We start from the raw sequence: 20,636 nt of genomic DNA on the forward strand, positions 1-20,636 counted from the left end.
CAGATAGATATTCTAGAGTGGAAGTGGGAGCGGATCACCATGGACTTTGTAGTTGGGTTCCCACGGACTTTGAAGAAGTTTGATGCTATTTAGGTGATTGTGGATCGGTTGACCAAGTCCGCACACATCATTCCTGTGTGTACTACCTATTCTTTAGAGCGATTGGTAGGGATCTATATCCGAAAGATTGTTCATTTGCATGGTGTCCTAGTTTCCATCATTTCAGATAGGGGAACTCAGTTTCCTTCACAGTTTTGGAGGTCTGTGTAGCGAGAGTTGGGTACTCAGGTGGAGTTGAGCACAACTTTTCACCCTCAGACGGACGGGCAGTCCCAGCGCATTATTCAGATATTGGAGGATATGTTGCGTGCTTGTGTAATTGATTTTGGAGGGTCATGGGATCAGTTTCTACCGCTCGCAGAGTTTGCTTATAACAACAACTACCAGTCGAGTATCTAGATGGCTCCATATGAGGCTTTGTATGGGAGGCTAGATCTCCAGTTGGTTGGTTTGAGCCGGGTGAGGCTAGGCTATTGGGGACGGACTTGGTGCAGGATGCTTTAGAAAAGGTGAAGGTGATTCAGGAGAGGCTTCATACAGCACAGTCGAGACAAAAGAGTTATACTGACCGAAAGGTTTAGGATGTGTCCTACATGGTTGGTGAGAAGGTTCTATTGAAGGTTTCATCCATGAAGGGTGTTATGAGATTTGGAAAGAAGGGTAAATTGAGTTCTTGGTTCATTGGGCCTTTTGAGGTGCTTTGGAGGATTGGGGAGGTGGCTTATGAGCTTGCTTTGCCACCAACTTGTCGAGTGTACATCCGATATTTCATGTTTCAATACTCTGGAAGTATATTGAGGACCCGTCTCTTGTTCTGGATTTCAGCACGGTGCAGTTAGATGGTGATGTGACTTATGATGTGGAGCCAACAACTATTTTGGAGCGTCAGGTGCAAAAGTTGAGGTTAAAGGATATAGCTTCAATGAAAGTGCAGTGGAGAGGTTGGCCCGTGGAGGAGGCTACCTGTGAGACCGAGTGGGAGATGTGGAGCATATATCCTCACCTGTTTGAGGCTTCAGGTATATTTCTTGACTCGCTCGAGGGCGAACGTTTGTTTAAGAGGGGGAGGATGTAACGACTCGGCCGGTCATTTCATGAGTTACTACTTCATTTCCCCCATTCCTGCTTCTTATTTCCTTGTTCAGCTGTATTTTGTGTTACCGAGTTGGTTGGCTCGGGTTCAGAGAGGTTTTGGTAAGCTTTGAGACACTTAGTCTCTTTTGAGTAAGCGTAAGTTGGAAAAGTAAACTAGATGTTGACTTATGTGTTAAAGGGCTCGGATGTGAATTTCGATGCTTCAGATAGCTTCAGGAGGTGATTTGGGACTTAAGAGCGTGATCAGAATGTATTTTGGAGGTCCGGAGTAGATTTAGGCTTGAATTGACAAAATTGGAATTTTGGCGTTTTCCGGTTGATAAGTGAGATTTTGATATAGGGAGCGGAATGGAATTCCGAGAGTTGAAGCAGGTCCGTTGTGTCATTTGGGATGTGTGTGCAAAATTTCAGGTCATTCGGATGTGGTTTGATGGACTTTTCGATCAAAGGCGAAATTTAGAAGATTTTGGAATTCTTAGGCTTGAATCCGATGTAAATTTTGTGTTTTGATGTTGTTTTGAGCGTTCCGAAGGTTGGAACAAGTTTGAATGATATTATGGGATATGTTGGCATATTTGGTTGAGGTCTCGAGGGCCTCAGATGAGTTTCGAGTGGTTAAATGGACCATTTCATGTTGTGAAAAATTGCAGAAAACTGTTTTGTGTGTTGCAGACCAGTTGTTCTTCGCGTTCGCGAGTGGACCTCGTGTTCGCGAAGGGTTAGGATGGTAGGATTTGAAGTTGCCCTTCGCGTTCGCGAAGGGTTGAGCTCGTTGGCCATCACGTTCGCGAGGGTGATGCCGCGTCCATGAAGGGTTAGGTTGCTAAGGCATCGCGTTCGCAAGGGGCTCGTCGCGTTCGCGTAAGAGGAAATTCTGGTCAACCTAAGTTTGTGCTTCACGAACGCGAGGGGTTGACCACATTCGCAAAGAAGGATTTAACTGTCTGGGCAGAATGTTTCAAAAGCTCATTTCCACGATTTTGAGTATAAGTTCCCCCATTTTTGGGCGATTTTGAAGCTTTTTGAAGAGGATTGAAGAGGGAATCAAGGGGGAACACTTGGAGGTAAGATTTATGGACTTAATACTCAATCCTAATGTGTTTTCTAGCTAATTAATCATGGAAATTGTTGAATTTAAGCCTAAATATTGAAGAACTAGGACTTGTAATTGGAGACCTAAAATTAGGGATGAGGGATCATTTGTTGTTGGATTTTGGTGATTTTGACATAAATGAACTCGGAGAGTGATAAGGAGTCTATTGATGTAATTTTTATCGGGATCCGAGACGTCGTCCAAGGGGGCGGGTTTGGCCAATTTCGAGATTTGTGTTGTAATTTGATTTCTTTCGAGTGGGCTTTGTTCCCTTAACATATTTTGATGGTTTTGCACTGATTTTGGTTAGATTTGGAGCATCCGGAGGTCGATTCGAGAGGAAAGGGCATCGCAGGCTAGAGTTTGGACCAGATAGAGGTGAGTAATGATTATAAATGTTGTCCTGAGGATATGAAACCCTAGATTTCACATCTTGTGCTATATTGAGGTGACGCACACGCTAGATGACGAGCATGGGGTCGTGCACCATTGGTGATTAGTCCATCCCGAATGACTGTTTTTACTGCGTATTTGATTGAAAACTGTTTGCTATCATCACGTTTTGGGCCGAATGCCATATGTGTGCCTCGTGCTAACTGTTTTGAACCCTTAGGGGATTTTTAAGGCTATTTCTTTACTGTTTTGATTTTATATCTGTACTCAGTCATGCTATATTCTACTGTTTACATAACTCAGCTATATTTACTCTTTTTTAACACTTTAAATGATCTTTTGGGCTGAGCATTATATTTTACTATGCCCGAGTGGCTTTTAGAGATTTTTGACTGAGTAGGGATGATGGCCTATGTTGTGAGGATTATTGTGGGATCGGGCTGCATGCCGCAACAGTGTTGTACTGATTATGATATGAGGTTGAGGGCCTGAGTTGTACGCCACAAGGTGGCTTGATATGAGGCCGAGAGCCTATTAATTATGCCATGAGATGACTTGATATTGCGCTTGGGCCGTAAGGGTCCCCTCCCGAAGTCTGTACACCCCCAGTGAGTGCAGGGACCCATTGTGATATGAGATATAGCCTAAGAGGTTGGTCTTGTTTCATGTTATTGCCCGAGGGGTCGATTCTTTTTGACATTGTGCCCGAGGGGCAGATTTTTATGTTTTTATCTTTTCTAGCTGCTTTTCATTTACTTGTTTAATAGTTAAAAGGTGTTTTTAAAGAAGCTTATACTGAACTAAGGAGCTTTTATAAGATTTCACTGTTTTATTGCCTTTTATTTGTTTTACACTACCTTTTTATAGCATGTTGTTGTGTTTTACATGATTTCTTATCGCCCAGTCTTCATTTATTGTTATTACTCACTGAGTTGGAGTACTCACTTTACTTCCTGCACCCTGTGTGCAGATTCAGGAGCTTTAAGCCCTGCCAGTGAGGGTTGTCTTCTCCCAGCAGGCCATTCGGAGTCCACTAGGCAGCTGCTCGGCGTTTGCAGCCCAGTGTTTCTCCACCCCTATCTTACTTTCTATTTCTAGTTCTATAATAGACTGTATAAACTCTTTCAGACTTATAGACTTATATTAGATGCTCATGACTGGTGACACCCCGATGTCGGGTTGTGTTGGTTTTTCCGCAAATTGTACTAGTTCACTTTTATTTTGGGATTATTTGCATGTTAATGACTTAATTATGTTATTTCAATTGTTTAAAAATAAATTGGGTGTTGTGTCGATTGGCCTTGTCTTTACGAGAGGTGCCATCATGACCGGATCTGGGTTTAGGGTCATGACACTTGATTTGTCAGTTCTCGTTTTAATCAATTTTCCTTTGCACGTTTAAATTTTATGAATTTACATCCAAAACAATATGTATATTTCTAATTCACTTATAAGATAATTATTCATATTTTTTTGTTGAGAATACGGCCAAAATCGGGCATACCCGATTTTACTATTTGATCGAAATAAGGGAGTTGCATCGGGGGTATCCTCGTAATGAATCAGACCCGAGCTCGAAGACGAGGCATCGAGTCTAAAGATCGAAGTGTCCATTGAGACCGAAGCCTGCAGCAATCGAGATTAAGTATGACCAACTTTGAGTGAAGTGCAATAACGGAAAGGCGAGATATCCATAACCGGTTGGAGATCACGGCAAAAATTTTGGAACAGATCAAATCAAGGGTGGTTATTTGTACCAATCATGAGATTTACTTCCATAATTAGAATTATACTATAACTAAGATTCCTATAGTATATAAAGGGGGTCCCCATCACTTTTAAACGCCTTATACTCACGAATATCAAGGCATTGTAATATTTCTTTCTTCTCCTCATCAACTTACAGCTCTTTAATTATTCTTACTTCATTACTTTCGAGGGTTTATCAACTCAGGGGCATTGTTCAAGCACTGGTTTATTTTACATTCTTGTCAATTCCCATAATTTATCTCTAAGTTAATCAATTGGTATTAAGTGAAATCGCGTATCCTTAAAACTACATTACAAGTTTAATTGTTACTCGATTTTTAGGGTAAACAATTTGGTGTCCACCGTGGGGCTAAGGATAATAGTGATTGCTTAATATTAACCTTCATAACACACACTGCTTTTACCCTTGTTCTAGTAAGTGTTTTTGATTTCAGGAATCAAAATGTCAAAATCTCAAGCAGTACCCACTCACACTGACACCGGCCTTAGTCTTCATGGCGAAAACGAACACGTAGCCGCCCCAGGAAACAGAATGCCTCCAATCAATCCCGACGCACAACAGGCTGTGGATCTGGTTGATGTCAATTTTCATGTCGCCATTCGTGGAGATTTAGGCACCGACCCTGAAAATAGCATCCGCAGAGACGCCCGGGCAGCCGATCAGAACTTACAAAATGGTGAAGAAGGCAAAATTAGCCTTCGAATGATATTTGACATGCTACAAACTCAACAGGCCACAATAGCGCAACTCCAAAATCAGAACCGAGTCCCAAGTAGAATCAAACTCGATACATCACAGGAGGTTGCTCATAGGGTCGAACCCGTACAGAAAAAATTGAATGATAATGGATCGGAAACTGATCCAGCCATCATGAAAATGATTTAGGAGCTCATTAAATGGATAGAATCAGGTGAAAAGAAAATCGAGGCTAATGACAAAAAGGTAGAAATGTACAACTCACGAGTTGACCAAATACCGGGGGCAATCCCGATCCTAAAGGGTTTGGATTCGAAAAAGTTTGTGCAGAAGCCTTTTTCTCAAAGTGCAGCTCCAAAGCCCATTCCTAAGAAATTTCGTATGCCAGACATCCCCAAGTACAATGGGACCACCGATCCTAATGAACACATCACTTCGTACGCATGCAAAATAAAGATAAATGACTTAGAAGATGATGAGATTGAATCCGTTTTGGTAAAATTATTGGGAGAAACATTATCAAAAGGGGCAATGATATGGTGCCACAATTTGCCACCCAATTCCATCATTTCTTTCGCCATGCTGACTGATTCATTCGTAAAGGCACACGCTAGAGCAATAAAGGTAGCGACCAGGAAGTCAGACCTCTTCAAAGTGAGACAAAAGGACAATGAAATGCTAAGGGAATTCGTATCTTGATTTCAGATGTACGTATGGGCCTACCCCCAATTACCGATGATTGGACTGTCTAAGCCTTTACTCAGGTTTGAACGAGCGAAGTTTGATAGTATCATGTCAACTAAAGTAGAATTTGATTAATATCCAACGGTCACCTGGGCCGATGTGCACAATTGACACCAATCAAAGATTAAAGTCGAGGATGAGCAGTTGGGAGCTCCATCCGGTTCATTTACCCAAACAGATCCGAAGGCAGGATTCAAAGAGATATCGATAGAAAGCCCCGGTCAAACAGAGATCGATACCAACCATATAGTGCAGATCGAAGAAACAATGGACCGGGACGTAATCCCATTCGAAATAATTGAAAGAATGATCGAGGTCAAAATTCTCGAGGGTTCATGAGTAAGAATGGCTTTGATAAACATGTCGAGCCTATGGAAGAATAACGGTTATCAGAATACAACATCAGCATCGATGCTTCAGGTATTGTGTCAGCCATTGGACGAATCAAGGATACTAGGTGGCCCAAACCTTGCAAAACTGATCCAGCTCAAAGGAATCTGAATCAAATATGCAAGTACCATGGAACCCATGGTCACATAACCGAGGACTGTAGAAAATTAAGGGAGGAGGTAGCTCGTTTATTCAACGAAGGTCATCTTCGAGAGTTCTTGAGTGACCGAGCAAAAAATCACTTCAGAGACAAGGATGCAAAGAGGAAAAATGAACAGGAGGAACCGCAACACATGATTCGTATGATCATCGGTGGGGCCGATATCCCTCAGGGCCCGACATTTAAATGCATCAAAGTCACAATCACAAGGGATAAGCATACCCAGGACTACTTACCAAAAGATACCTTGTCCTTCAATGATGAAGATGCAGAAGGGATCGAACAGCCTTACAACGACGCATTGGTATATCTATCCTTTTGAATAAAATTCAAGTTAAATGTGTGTTGATTGATCCAGGTAGCTCGGCAAATATTATTCGATTGAGGGTCATGGAGAAACTCGATCTTCAAGATAAGATCATGCCTACAGCTCGAGTGCTCAACGGGTTCAACATGGCGAGTGAAACCACCAAAGGGGAAATCATGTTTCTAGTAAACATGGCCGGAACTATCCAAAAAATAAAGTTCCACATGATGGAAGGATATATGAGGCATAATGCACTGCTCGGAAGACCTTGGATCCATAATATGAGGGCAGTACCTTCAACGCTTCATCAAGTCTTGAAATTTCCAACACCGAAAGGAGTCAGAATGGTGTACGGCAAGCAACAAGCAGCCAAAGAGATGTTTGCAATCGATGAGGTGATACCAGTATCGACTCTAACATCACCAAAAGGACCAGAATCAAAGGAAAAATAGAAGGTCAAATAGCAACCACAGTCGCCAATTTTGACCAGATCAGAACAACAGGAAATTATGAGGACGATGATTGTATGATACCTCGAACCTTTGTAATCCCCGATGATTCCGATGCCACGAAGTCAACGGTCGAAAAGCTGGAACAAGTCATACTATTCGAGCACCTACCCGACTGAAAGGTATTCCTAGGCATGGATTTAACTCCTGAGCTTAGGGAAAAACTCATTAAATTCCTTATGAAAAATATGGATTGTGTTGCTTGGTCCCACCTTGACATGACAAGGATCCCATCGGAGATCACCACTCATCGATTGAGTTTGGACCCGAAGTTCAGACTGATAAAGCAAAAGAGAAGGCCGCAGTCCAAGGTAAATCATGCATTTATCAAGGACGAGGTAACCAAACTTCTCAAAATAGGATCTATCCGGGAAGTGAAATATCCCGAATGGTTAGCAAACGTAGTTGTGTTCCCCAAGAAGGGGAATAAAATTTGAATGTGTGTAGATTATAAAGACTTAAACAAAGCATGCCTTAAGGACTCTTTTCCACTGCCAATGCCGATATCATGATCGATGTCACGGGCGGCCACGAGGTCCTCAACTTTCTCGATGCCTACTCCCGGTACAACCAAATACAAATGAACTCGGAGGATCAGGAAAACACTTTATTTATCACTAAGTACGATACTTATTGCTATAATATAATGTCGTTTGGGCTAAAAAATGCTGGTGCTACCTATCAATTCCTAGTAAACGGAATATTCAAAGAACAAATAGGTAAATCAATGGAGTTTTATATTGATGACATTCTAGTTAAGTCCCTGCATGTAGAGGACCATTTGACACATTTGCAGGAAACCTTCGATATCTTGAGAAATACAACATGAAGCTCAACACCGAGAAGTGTGCATTCGGGGTCAATTCAGGCAAGTTCCTCGGCTTTATGGTATCAAATCGGGGAATCAAGATCAACCCCAAAAAATCAAGGCAATCGAAGACATCACAGTCATGGATAGCGTTAAGGTCATATAAAGGCTAATAAGACGGATAACTTCTTTAGGCCAGTTCATCTCGAGGTCTTCTGATCGAAGCCACAGGTACTTCTCACTTCTCAAAAAGAAGAACAATTGAACTTGGACCCCAGAATACCAGCAGGCATTGGAAGAATTAAAGTGGTACCTTTCGAGCGCACCATTGCTTCATACTTTGAAAGCGTACGAGCAACTCTACTTATATTTGGTAGTCTCGGAGGTCACGGTAAGTGGTGTCTTAGTTCGAGAAGAACAAGGTACACAATTTTCTGTTTACTATGTTAGCCGAACTTTAGGTGAAGAAGAGACCCGATACCCACACTTAGAAAAATTAGCGCTAGCTCTAATAAGCGACTCTGGGAAATTAAAACCATATTTTCAATGCCACCCAATTTGTATTGTAACCACTTATCCCCTTCGCAACATTTTGCACAAACCCGAGCTCTCGGGACGACTGGCCAAATGGGTCGTCAAAATCAGTGGGTAGGATATCGAGTATCAACCCCGAACGGTCATCAAGTCTCAAATCTTAGCAGACTTCGTGGCCGACTTTACACCAGCCCTTGTGCCCGAGGTTGAAAAGGAGATATTGCTACAATCGAGTACATCCTCGGGGTATGGACTGATAATTATGGATTCTAGCCTATCTTATGCTCACTTTTGTTTAGGTTTTGGATAAAAAATGTGTAAAAGTATTCCCGAAAACTAATTTATTATGGTTGTTTGCAGGATTTGGTCAAAATGAAGCAAGAAAGTCATAACCAGCTCATAAAGGAGTAAAATCTCACAAGTTCAAGCTAAGAGAAAAAGCGGTGACAGCGATGAAAGTGTGCGGCCGCAGAAGAACAACCGTTGGGGTGTCAACAATTATGCTCCCAGTGGAAGTGAGGTTCAGATAAGAGTTTTTGAAGGCATCAGAGTCCGCTGACCATGGTGAAATAGCGCGGCAGGGAAATTACTTAACGCGACCGCGGTCCAAATTCCTCCCTCAATGGAATTTAGAATCAGAGGACTGGAGATTGAAGCTCAACTGAAAAGCACGGTCCGCGAATATATTTTGCGGCCACGGTTGAAGATAATGCTGAGGCAGTTTATTTTTTGCTCCCAGCGGAATCAAGTCCAGACCAAGCTTAGAATAGAAGAACCGTGGTCCGCGCTTGCTTTTGCACTGTCGTGGATTTTTTTTTTTTGGCAATCCGCTAGGAAAACGCCTAGGGCTAGTTTTTATTTATAACAAAATAGAAAAAATACAACAATTAGGAAAAGTAAAAATAAGGGGGACAATAGCACCGGTCTTGTTACCCATATAACACAAACCGAGCTAACCTTACCTTACTAATCCTATTGAGGCTTGCAAACCTCGCCTACTAACAAGCATGTAAAAAACATGAACTTGAAAGGACCAAATATTGTATGATCATCACAAAGTTTATAGCATACTCTGTGATGATATTACAGATGATAATACTAAGAAAGTGGTAGAATAAAATGTAGTACCAATTCGATTCTTGTCCCTTCTTTACAAAACTTGTAAAAACCTCACTTTGTAATTCTTTGTCGTTTTCAACAACTTTGTTCAAAAGGTATTCAAAAATCATGATTTCCTTTTTTACCGGTTTGACCCCGTTGATGTAGTTGGGGCAGCCTGTTTTTGTTTGACAACTCTCATTGGAAGTCGCCTAACAATTGCTTCCTTGTTTGCCCGTGTTGCAATTTTCATCCAGATAGCACCTGCTTTGCTTGTTCCAATATGTTCCTCCACAGTATTTGGTGGGGTATCTAGGTGGTGAAGGCATGTGCCACAAGAAGACTTGCTTGGAATGAAATCTGGAGCATCCAACTTGATCTTTAACTTGCCAGTCATAATACTTTCAACTTTAAGCGTTTGAAGTTCATCCTTGATAACTCTTTCCACTCGATGGCTCGCAAATTGAAATTTTAGTTTAAGACCATATTCCTGCTCCCTTTTCTAATTTGAGCAGTTGAATTTATTTGAAAAAGAGCTCAAAGGTTGATTGATCATGGGATCCTCAATGAACTGCTCACAATGCACAACAGTTGCTGCAATCTGCTTCAATTTCACCTTCTTCTTCTTCTTGCCTGTTGTTGTCTTTGAGGTCGACGCCAATTCATACTTCTGATGTTCCTGCTTTGCAAATGTTACTGCATATTGATCAGCCATACAAATAGCATTTGAGTTGGTCATAAAATTCTGCTCCTGTGTAGGTGACTTCGCTCCAGACTTGTTTGCAACCAGCTGCTGCCTATGCGACTGCTGCTTTGCTATTGCATTCGGCTGTTGCTGCTGTCCAGTAATTGAATGTGTTACAGCATGTCCTACAATGCTTGCATTCTGCTGATGCTGTTGTTCACAAATTGAACCTACGGCTGCTGCCTTTGAACTGTGTAGATCCTGCTGCTGTTGCCCAGGACTTGTTGTTGCATTAACTAAATTTGGCACTGTTGCAATCTGTTGCTGCTGTCTAGGATTTGAAGTGGTGAACTGTTGATCATCACTTATAGTAGCTACTGGAGTATGCTGTTGTGCATGTTGTTTTGAGAGATTAGCAGATGGACTGCTCGACAAAATCTGCTACTGCCCAGTAACATGTTGCTGCCTATCCTTATGGACAACTAGAGTATGTTGCTGCCCATTTAACTTCTACTCAGCTTTTGGAAAAGCTGGAGACACTACTGATACCAGTTCTTCATCACCACTATATCTCTCCCCATTAACAGAAGAGTCATCCACAAAATCTACCCCCAGTCTTCTTCGTCATCGTATTCGCGTTGCTCAACCCATGAATTAGCATTAAGAGCCTTCTCCCCCACATTTGCTTTAATAACCTCAATGTTGTTTCCAGTGGATACCGCCATCTACCCTTGATCACCACCATGTTCACCACAAAACTCAAACGATTGTGATGGTACTTCAAAGACGGATGTGTTCAGTGTAACCAATGGATAGTTAACCATGTTATTGACCATCATAGCATTCTGGGCTTCTCTAATGATTTGTTCTACATGAGGGCTTGAAAAGTGTAAAGTTGGAATATTTGAGCTATGTGCTTGGTTGCCCAGATTTCGAACATCATCAACCTTAGCTAAATTGTCCGTGAATTGACCTTCTTTGTCATTGTTGGGACATAATACTAACTCCTTGGATACCACATTACCCGTTAGGTCCCTCGCAACTGGAACAATGTCCAAAGGTACACCTGAATTCTATTTGGATTTTGTTCTGTGTGAAGACCTCTCTTGAATATTTTTTGAGTTTGCTCTCACCTCCTGATGCTGCAGAGCTTTCTCACCATGTTCATGTGCACACACCAAGGCATCGAAAGAGTTAGAACATTTAAACTCTATTGCTGCCTCCAGTTGTTTTTTATCTGACGATGCCTTCTTGCTGTATGATTGCTGTGCTACAGAGCAGCCCTTAGCAATTGATTGTTGTCCATGCTGAGATCCTGTTTCCACTATAGCAGTAGTGTTCTTGTTGGCAGATGTTCCACCTATTTCAAAACTAGTTGCTTGTACCACTGATTCGACATAGTCCGCAGCTATGATATTACCCGATACTTCACCAAATGCATGATTATCTCCCTTGCGAATTTGTGGAGAACCTGCAATATCTGATCCAAAACCAGTAACTTGCACAGCTGATGAACCAAAATTAGCTGCTCCATTCATTACTGTAGCAGCTTCCATTAAATTTGCATCTTTTGACGCAACTGTTACTACTGGATTATTCTTGGCATAGAGTGCTCGAATAACTACAGTTAAAGCAGTGTCATCCATCAGCCTAGGTTGAACAACATCGTTTGGGCCTTCATTAGTTGACAAAACAGCTGTAGCATTAGAAAAAGCCAAATTGTCGTATGCTTTCACAATTGGATTCATAGCATTGAAAATCCTTGCCAATGTTGTTTTAGCAGGGACATCACGTGGAGGCTTAGGAGGACCTTTATCAATCATTGAGGCATCAACTACAGTTTGCATTACATTCTCATTGTTTTCATTAGCAATGTGTTTTCCTCCTTCAATTTGCAACACCTGCTGACCAACTACTGCTTCTTTTGCTGCTTCAACTCCTTGTTTTCCATCTTTTTCTGGTACATCCTTGGTTATTTGCCCAACTCTTTTAGCGTTTAAGTATTCCCTTGCATCCCTTTGTAGCTTGTTAATAGCAAACACCTCCTTACCAGGTAGATTGCTGTGTAAAAAATTCTCCTCTGCCACCACCTCTGTTCCAGCTTTTTCTTTCTTAATTCTACACGCCTTTTCATCATATCCTTGATGCTTGCAAAACGTACAATACTTAGGAAGGTTGTCATAAAATATCTCTTGATAGAACACGACAGATTTACCTGTAACTCGATCTAAAATCTGCAGCCTGACCTTTTTAGGATGTTTATCTAATAGATCAAGAATAACCTTGACCCTAGCAGCACTAGGTCACGTTCTTTCTTGCGTTGCCTTATCCACAACAATAGCCTTACCAACATCAGAAGCAATAGACATTACCGACCTCTTAGCGAAGAAGTTAGGCGGCAAACCTGGAAAGGAGATCCACGCGACTGCCATGGACGTTTCTTCTTTGGGATTATAGCTTAGTGTCCATGGAAACGTTCTAAAAAATAATTCCTCTCCTTTTGATTTCATATAACCAGTTGTCCTTGACAAGAACTTAACAAAATCATCATATAAATCAAAACGAACCAGCAGGTGACGATATTCCAACAGGCCAATATTACATCGACCTTGAATTTCGAATTGCACTGGGAGATTCTTTCTAATCTCTTGTAATTTTGGTTTTCCATATGAAAACTTCACCACTACTGCCTGATGCAGTCCTTCTTCTCTAATAAATTCATTGACCTGGTCCCTGGTGAACTCGATCGTTGGCTCCCTATAAACGACTGCTACTGGAACTAAATCGATCTTGGACGGGGCAGATTGTTTTGGTTGAAGCTGGGCTGCATACGATGGTTTGTGAATGTAATTTGTTGGATGTTCAGTAGTGTTTTGTATATCCTCTCCCACAGCCAAAGGCTGAGGAGAGGTTGCAGCAGCCATGAATTACTTCAAATCTCCATTGTAAGCGGGAAAATGTAAATGAAGAAATCTGCGTGCTACAGTAGTTTCGTGAAATAAGAATTAAGATCTTTACCAATTGGTTATAGATTAGAGGATGAAATCAATTGGGGTTTGTGCGCAATGAGAAGATGTTTCTTTTGACACCAAGTTTTCGACAATCCACCACCGGATGCCGGAGTTATGACCCGATGAATAGTGACGGAATTACTATTCACCTTCTTCCTAGAGAGAATGATTTTTTTTTTAAAAACCTTACGGCCGTGGAAGTTCAAGCACTGAGACGACCAATTTTTCGTTGTCAGCGGAACCTCCATAGGGGCATTTTGTTCAATAATTTTAGCTGTGTATAAATAGATCTTTTTTTAGAATTTTAGGTTATCTTTTGTGTTGTGAAGCTTGTGAGCAGCTGTATTTTACTACTTAGAGTAATTTTAGAACATCTTTAGTTATTAATCTGAGATTTGCTTCTTGTAATTGACTTTTATGGCATATATTTCATCATCATCCTTGATTTCTACCTTTATTATGAGTAGCTAAACCCATTAGCTAGGGTTGTGACCCAACCCTAGTGTGGGTATTTAATGGGTCTTCTATTTTAGTGTTTAATTGTTTATGGGTTAGTGATATTTATCTTGTTTCATGCTTTAATTGTAGAATTGGTGGTTGCAAACACTGATTCATGCCTTTATGACTTAGACTCTTCTTGAGAAAGAGGAACTAAGGTCTAGGAATTCACTAACAAGGAATTGGGGTGCACTCAGAGATTGATTGCCCCAAAGAGTTAAACCTAGAGATAGTAATACCTGACTTGAGCTAATTTTACTTGTATTGTTTGAACATCCAATTAGGCTCGAAAAAGCCAATTAGGGCAAAGTCTCTCAAACAACCGAGAGGTATAGAGTAGTAATTATATGTAATGGTTATATAACGACCCCATATATAACAAGCTTGTCCTAAACTTTAGATCCCATTAGATACTCACCTAAGTGTAAGTCACTTCCCTAGTGTCTTTTATCACTTGAGAAAACCCTTCCAAAAATATTGTACTTAGGTTCTTTTCAGCATTCATTAGCATTAAATTAGAATAGTAACAAACCCAAACATGTTTAGAAGTGCAATTAAAGACAACACATGGAGCTAGATTGGATAGAAACCCAACTCCAAACCAATATTAACTCTTTGAGGATTCGATCCTGACCTTTCCGGTAAAAGCTGCATCGACCACTCTTACCATTATATAGTGGTATAGGGTTGGAACCGATCAATATTTGGCGCTGCTGCCGGGGAGTTAAATGGTTTTCGACTAACTATTTGACTAGTTGTGTGATTTGTTTTTCTTTCCTTCTATTTTACTAACTTGTGTAAGTTAATCGATTCAGGTACAAAATGGAAAACAATGATCCTATTGTAAATGTTATCCCACGGGAGGAGGTAGATGATAATGGTGACGATGAGGTGCCTCTAGTACCTCAAGGTCAAAGAAGAGGCCGCCAGGCCAATGAAAACATTCCAGACCCTCCCCCAACTCCTCTATGAGTGGCTCCTGGGTGCTTCCAAATGAAAGGTACACAAGAGCAATTGTCCCACCTAGGATCTGGGCGGGCAATTTCCAGATTACAAATGTCATGCTGATCTTATTGGAGCAAAGAGGGTACTTCACAGGTGCTCCCCATTAGAATACATATAAACATCTAAAGGGATTTGTGGATACCTTCTGGGGTAGCAAGTAAATAAATATGTCAGAGGATACATTGAGATTGAGATTGTTCCCTTTCTCACTTAGAGGGAAAGCTTTGGACTGGCTCGAAAGACTCCCCAACCATTCCATCACTACGTGGGATGAGTTGACCGACAAGTTTATAACCATGTTTTTCTCACCAGGATATATGGCTGCATTAAGAGATGAGATCTTAGCATTTAAACAGGAACCAAATGAACCCATTCATGAAATCTGGGATAGATATAGAACTATGTTCAAGGAATGCCCCAACAATGATATGACTAAAGCAATGATCCAACAAACGTTTTATCGGGGTATAAACACGACCAATCAATGTGTGGTAAACCAGTTAGCAGAGGGTAATTTTATGAAGCTATATTATGCTGAGGCCTGCGAGATTCTTGATGAGATGGCTGCCACTTAATTAGCCGGGCAGAGTCGGGTGAATGTTCCTCAGGGGGATCCTCATGTCATAAATCTTCATAAGGAACTTCAGGACCACGGACAAGCCATAACTGAGTTGACAACAAACATGAACCAGTTAGCCAAAGCACAACTTCAGCAGATTCAGGGACCAAAGCAAGTACACGCAATGGAAGGAGTTAATCTTTTGGTAAACAAGAGGAGACAGTCTGGTCAACAAGTATAAAATAATCAAGATCAGTTTGATCAAGGTGGTAGTGGTTACAACCAAGATGATGGTTCTTGTGAGAAAAGTGAAGAGGTTTTGTATGCCAACAACTATCAAGTGGTCGTATGGCAGCACTTACATTCTGGTGGCCATTGATTATGTTTCCAAGTCGGTTGAGGCCGTAGATTTGCCCAACAATGAAGCCTAGAGTGTGGTGGCATTTCTCAAGAAAAATGTATTCACACGATTTGGCACTCCTTGGGCGATCATAAGTGATGGGAGTTCTCATTTTTGCAATAAGGCATTTGACACTATGCTTGCAAAGTATAGTGTCAATCACAAGGTATCAACCTCTTATCATCCTCAGGCTATTGGACAAGTTGAGGTCTCCAACAGGGAGATAAAGAGCATATTATCAGAAACTGTCAATGCAAATAGGACTAACCAGTCAAGGAAATTGGATGATGCTTTGTAGGCTTACAAGACTGCTTATAAGACTTCAATTGGTATGTATCCATACCGGTTGGTATTTCAGAAGGCGTTCCATCTTCCGGTTGAGTTAGAACACAAGGCCATATGGGTGCTGAAGAGGTTAAATCTTGAGTGGGATGTTGTAGTAAATCTCCGGGTAGAGCAACTCAATGAACTTGATGAGTTCCAGTTTCATGCCTATTCCAGCTCGTCCTTGTATAAGGACAAGATGAATTTCTTACATGACAAATATACACGGAGGAAGGAATTCAAGGAGGGTGACTTGGTTCTCTTATTCAACTCTCGGTTACGACTGTTTCTGAGAAAGCTCAATTCAAAATGGAGTGGCCCTTTTGAAGTGGTACATGTGACTCCATTTGATGCCCTTGATTTGAAGAATAAAATGGTGAAATTTTCAAAGTGAATGGGCACCGAGTCAAACGTTACCTGGGAAAATATGATGACAACCACGTGGTGGCAATGATTCATCTCAAATGATTGATGGTAACCTGCGTCGTGTCGTGACGTTAAATCAGGCGTTTCTTGGGAGGCAACCCATGTGTTTTTTATTTTCTTCTTAGTGTAGGATTTGTTTTCAACTAATTGGTTTTGAGATGTGTGTAGGAATGTTTGATGCAGTGCAGGACAATACTAGAACATTTGACTAATCTGTAACTGGACCGCTGACCCGCGCTCAAAATTCTGCGGTGAGCGGAAGCATTTCATGGGGGCAAAATTTGGAAGCGGATACGGACTTAAAAATTCCAAAATAAGACTTCTCTGGAGTTTCATAACCATTATAATAGACCATTTATTGCAACGGTTATAACTGTTACAGTAGGGTATAGATCTTCTTGAGACACTTTTGTTACTAAACCGTTACAGTAGTATTGGAACCGTTCCATTAGTATTTTCTATTACCACGGTTTTCAAAAACCGTCATAGTAGATAGATTTACGGGAACAGTTATCTAAAAATAAAATCTATTGGGACAGTTCAGATTCCCTCCTTATTTTCCCCCTTTTATTTTTTGCTGAACCCTAACCTTTTGAGTGCGCTTTTGTTTTCTTTTTAATTGCTAATATTTCTTAGCGTAATGAGAGACACAGTATTACTTTGAGACCTTCTATTGCTAAGTCCAAATTGATAGTTGAATCCAAAGCATATCATCTTGATATAGCACTCCTAAAGAAGAATCCATCGTCTTTAAGCGACAATATGGAGGTTTATTTTGCGTATGGAGGTCGCAAATCTAGACTTTAAAGAACATATCTTTTTTTTTTCTACCCGCTAGGTCTCATTTCACCAGTGAAGGTCGCCGATCTGAGTTCCCAAAGAACTCATTATTTTCTTCTACAACTAGGTCTATTATCGAGCAAAACCAAACGCATTTCACATTTAGTTCCTTTCGGGTTAGTGATTTTCATATTTACTGCAGTTTTATTTTTTGGGTTTTGAGAGTTTCTTCTAATTTTTTCAATTTTATTTCATCAAAATAGTGAGTAGACTTACTGGATTATCTCTTCCTATTGTGAATACCTAATTTTCTGCGAGTGGGTTGTTTGTTTGGTTGTATGATAAAATTATACTTACTCAAAATATGCCATGCACATTAACTATTGGATAAAATATCGACCCATTAGCGGTAGACTCAAAATCTATTTGTTACTTGAATATATCAAGATTTACAAATATCTATATGTAAGCCTGAATGTAACATTGGTTCTCTGTTCTCTTTATATGAATATTAGTTGACCAAATAAGACATTATCAATTATAGTTCATTTGGAAGTTGTACACTTTTTAGTCTTTAAATTATCCAATTCGTGGCTATATAATCTTTACATTGGGAAAAATCAAAATAGTAGTTCCGTTATTGGAAATGGAATATGTCATTAGTCATCTAGAAATACAAATTAGAATTGCATATTGCAATTGCTACTGAAGGTTTAAAGATTTGTCAAAATCGAAGTTTACTTTGATGCTTTTTTAAACTTTGAAAGATTGAAAATTTTACACTTATTATGAGTATATGGCAAAGAGAAAAGACGAGTTCTGTTTATTGGGGTTATGTCTAATCGTTTAACTTTATTTTTCTCAGATTTGTACAAGGAGGTTTGAAATAGTCCTTGTTATCTATTGGTAGGATCATTTCTTTTGTGTTAGACTAAAAACTTATATTCCATTTATTTAGTTCTAGGGGTACTGCTAAGAGTTAGATTTGATTAATTCCAGAAAAGCTTAGTTACGGCTACTACGACTTTATCCAATCTATTTATTCATTTTCTCACATTACTTTGCTGAGTTGACGACATGAAAAAGTCATCTTTAACAAAAGAAATAGGATGTTGCCATGCCTTCCCTTAAGACTTGCAATAGCTTCCATTCTCACCCTCTTTCAATGCAGGAGAAGTTGAGGTAGTTTCGCCAGGCCTGACTGTGATTTCCATTTGCCATACCGATTTATGACTAGTATGCGTTTTCCTTCAAGTATGTGCTTACAATTGCAAATTTATGGTGAATCTGCGGTTATAGGAATCTGATGTCATAAGAGATGCAAGAGTGCTAATGCATACGTGTGCTCTTCAACTTTTGAAGATTACACAACTTACAAGATATTCACCTATCTACTAGAATGATAGTACCTATTGGCTGCTATATTGTAGTGACCTAGAAATGATGTGATTTACCTTTTTACTTCAACCATATAAGTTTGATTGAGCTTAGATATCTTCTCATATCATATTTGGTTTTCTGATTTGTAATCGATTTGTCAGGAATGACCTGTCAATTCTAGTTCAAAGGAGATTTTCTTGTTCCTAAATCCTAGTTACAGTTATGTGGAGCCTAATAAAAAGTAATACTGAAAGGAGCATTTTGTGGACATTATGGTCGGGGACTTACTTTTTGTTGTTTCTTGAGGTGCACTAGGTGGACGAAGAACGCAAAAATTTAGTGAACGCACAACGTGCTCTTAGGAAATGGCATGACTCAAATAGTTGTTGGCCTACTGCTCGCTGCACCGAGAAGCATAACTTATTAGTTGTTTCTATGAAGACCACTATGTTTAGTGTCATCAGCTACATCCCGCAAATAGCTGTTAAAGAAATCTCCAGGGCATATAAAAGAGGTTTGGTCACTGCAGAAAAAGGAGGAAGATGCTTCTGATTTAAGGTGAATGAAGGAGTTTGGAATGATTACGTATAGTTGTTGCGGTCCCAATGAACTGGTGTGCTCAGACTTTTAACTTCCTAAAAAATTTTAGTACTACTTTGTGACTTGGTAACTCTTTTATGAAGATTAGTAATCCAAATTTCACAAAAATATGGTAAATATTAAGTCTGGTTTCTAACTTTTAGTTCTTTCTATACTTTTGCGTACAACATCATAAATAACAGTGGAATCAGATGCTATCGAATTTCTGCTAAGATTTTTTGATAGCAAACAGTCACAACCAATAGTACAAGAATCTGCAGCTAAGGGTATTTTACAGAGGTTACCTACTGGCCATTTGCATAATTTTGGATTCAAGATTATCTCGAATGTACTATACTGCTATATTCTTAGTTATTTCAATTCTGGGTCTATGTATAGTTTGTAAGTTCATCCCTAGAAATCTTCCATTGACATCTTTGGTGCTATTTGAAAACCACTACACTAAAATTCTTAATTTTTGATGTTTATTAATTTACTTGATATTGAGCCTCCAGGAATTATGAAAAGTACCTATATTCCTATGGTAATAATGAAGGAATATAGTACCTCACAGCAGTGCTATAGTTTCCCATCTCTTTCTTCTTTAACTTTAGGTTTTGGATAAAATAGATTGTTCATAACGAACATACATGCATATGTATAGTAGTGATAAGTTTAAATTTTCAGCTAAAGCTAATAGCCAGTATAGATGCATATGCTATTAAAAATTTACAGAGCCATAATTTACAATTTAGAGGGAATAATTGTGTTGTTACGTTATCCATTTTTTACTTATTTTACTTTTCTACTTTGACTTTACGTTGTCGGGCAAGTTGAATCATAGAATTTTAACAGGAATTGAATTCAACTCCTTGCAAAGCTATTGCATTATCTTGTTAAAACTGTTCTTTTTATTCTAAATTGTGATAAGAATATTCTAAGTTTAATCACTAGAAATTACTTATTGAAACTAATTGATGGATATGAATACGCAAAGTTGGATATGAAACTATGTGAGTTTGTTTATGATTTATTTCTATGTAATATAATCTGATAAAGATTATTCTTTTTTATGGTTTTGTAGGTAAAACAAATAACCAACAGGTTGATGAAAGCCATGAAGACCTTACTTATGAATATTGGTTGATCATTCCTAGACATTCAAATGTTTTAGGAATCTTTTAATTCAGAACTCTTAGAAACTTCATACTAAACTCGTCAATTGTCAAACAATATCGTATTTGTTGTTTTTATAAATGGACAATGCTTGTTGTATTTTTCGGATTGTGAGTTTGTATCTTTTCCAATTTATTTAAATTTTAGTATTTACG

The 20,636-nt window shown here is 39.6% G+C and overlaps 1 protein-coding gene and 1 long non-coding RNA gene across 2 annotated transcripts; both read left to right on the plus strand.

Moving 5' to 3' along the window:
• The first annotated feature begins 15,540 nt into the window (after positions 1-15,540).
• LOC138890582 (uncharacterized) lies at positions 15,541-16,534 on the plus strand. Its single transcript, XM_070173978.1, has 2 exons — positions 15,541-15,651; positions 16,115-16,534. Exons 1-2 carry the CDS (start codon positions 15,541-15,543, stop codon positions 16,532-16,534), a joined length of 531 nt encoding a protein of 176 aa, XP_070030079.1.
• A 641-nt stretch (positions 16,535-17,175) lies between these two features.
• On the plus strand, positions 17,176-20,430 carry LOC138889087 (uncharacterized). Its single transcript, XR_011406654.1, has 3 exons — positions 17,176-17,522; positions 19,042-19,284; positions 20,390-20,430. It is a non-coding gene; the product is annotated as an uncharacterized lncRNA (long non-coding RNA).
• The last annotated feature ends 206 nt before the right edge of the window (positions 20,431-20,636 follow it).

This window comes from Nicotiana sylvestris, chromosome 4 (assembly GCF_000393655.2).
Source record: "Nicotiana sylvestris chromosome 4, ASM39365v2, whole genome shotgun sequence".
NCBI lineage: Eukaryota > Viridiplantae > Streptophyta > Magnoliopsida > Solanales > Solanaceae > Nicotiana > Nicotiana sylvestris.

Coding starts and splice junctions, on each gene's coding strand:
- LOC138890582 (XM_070173978.1), top strand. CDS start 15,541: ATGAACCAGTTAGCCAAAGCACAACTTCAGCAGATTCAGGGACCAAAG. Junction 15,652..16,114: donor GGAGACAGTCTGGTCAACAA/GTATAAAATAAT, acceptor GATGCTTTGTAG/GCTTACAAGACTGCTTATAA.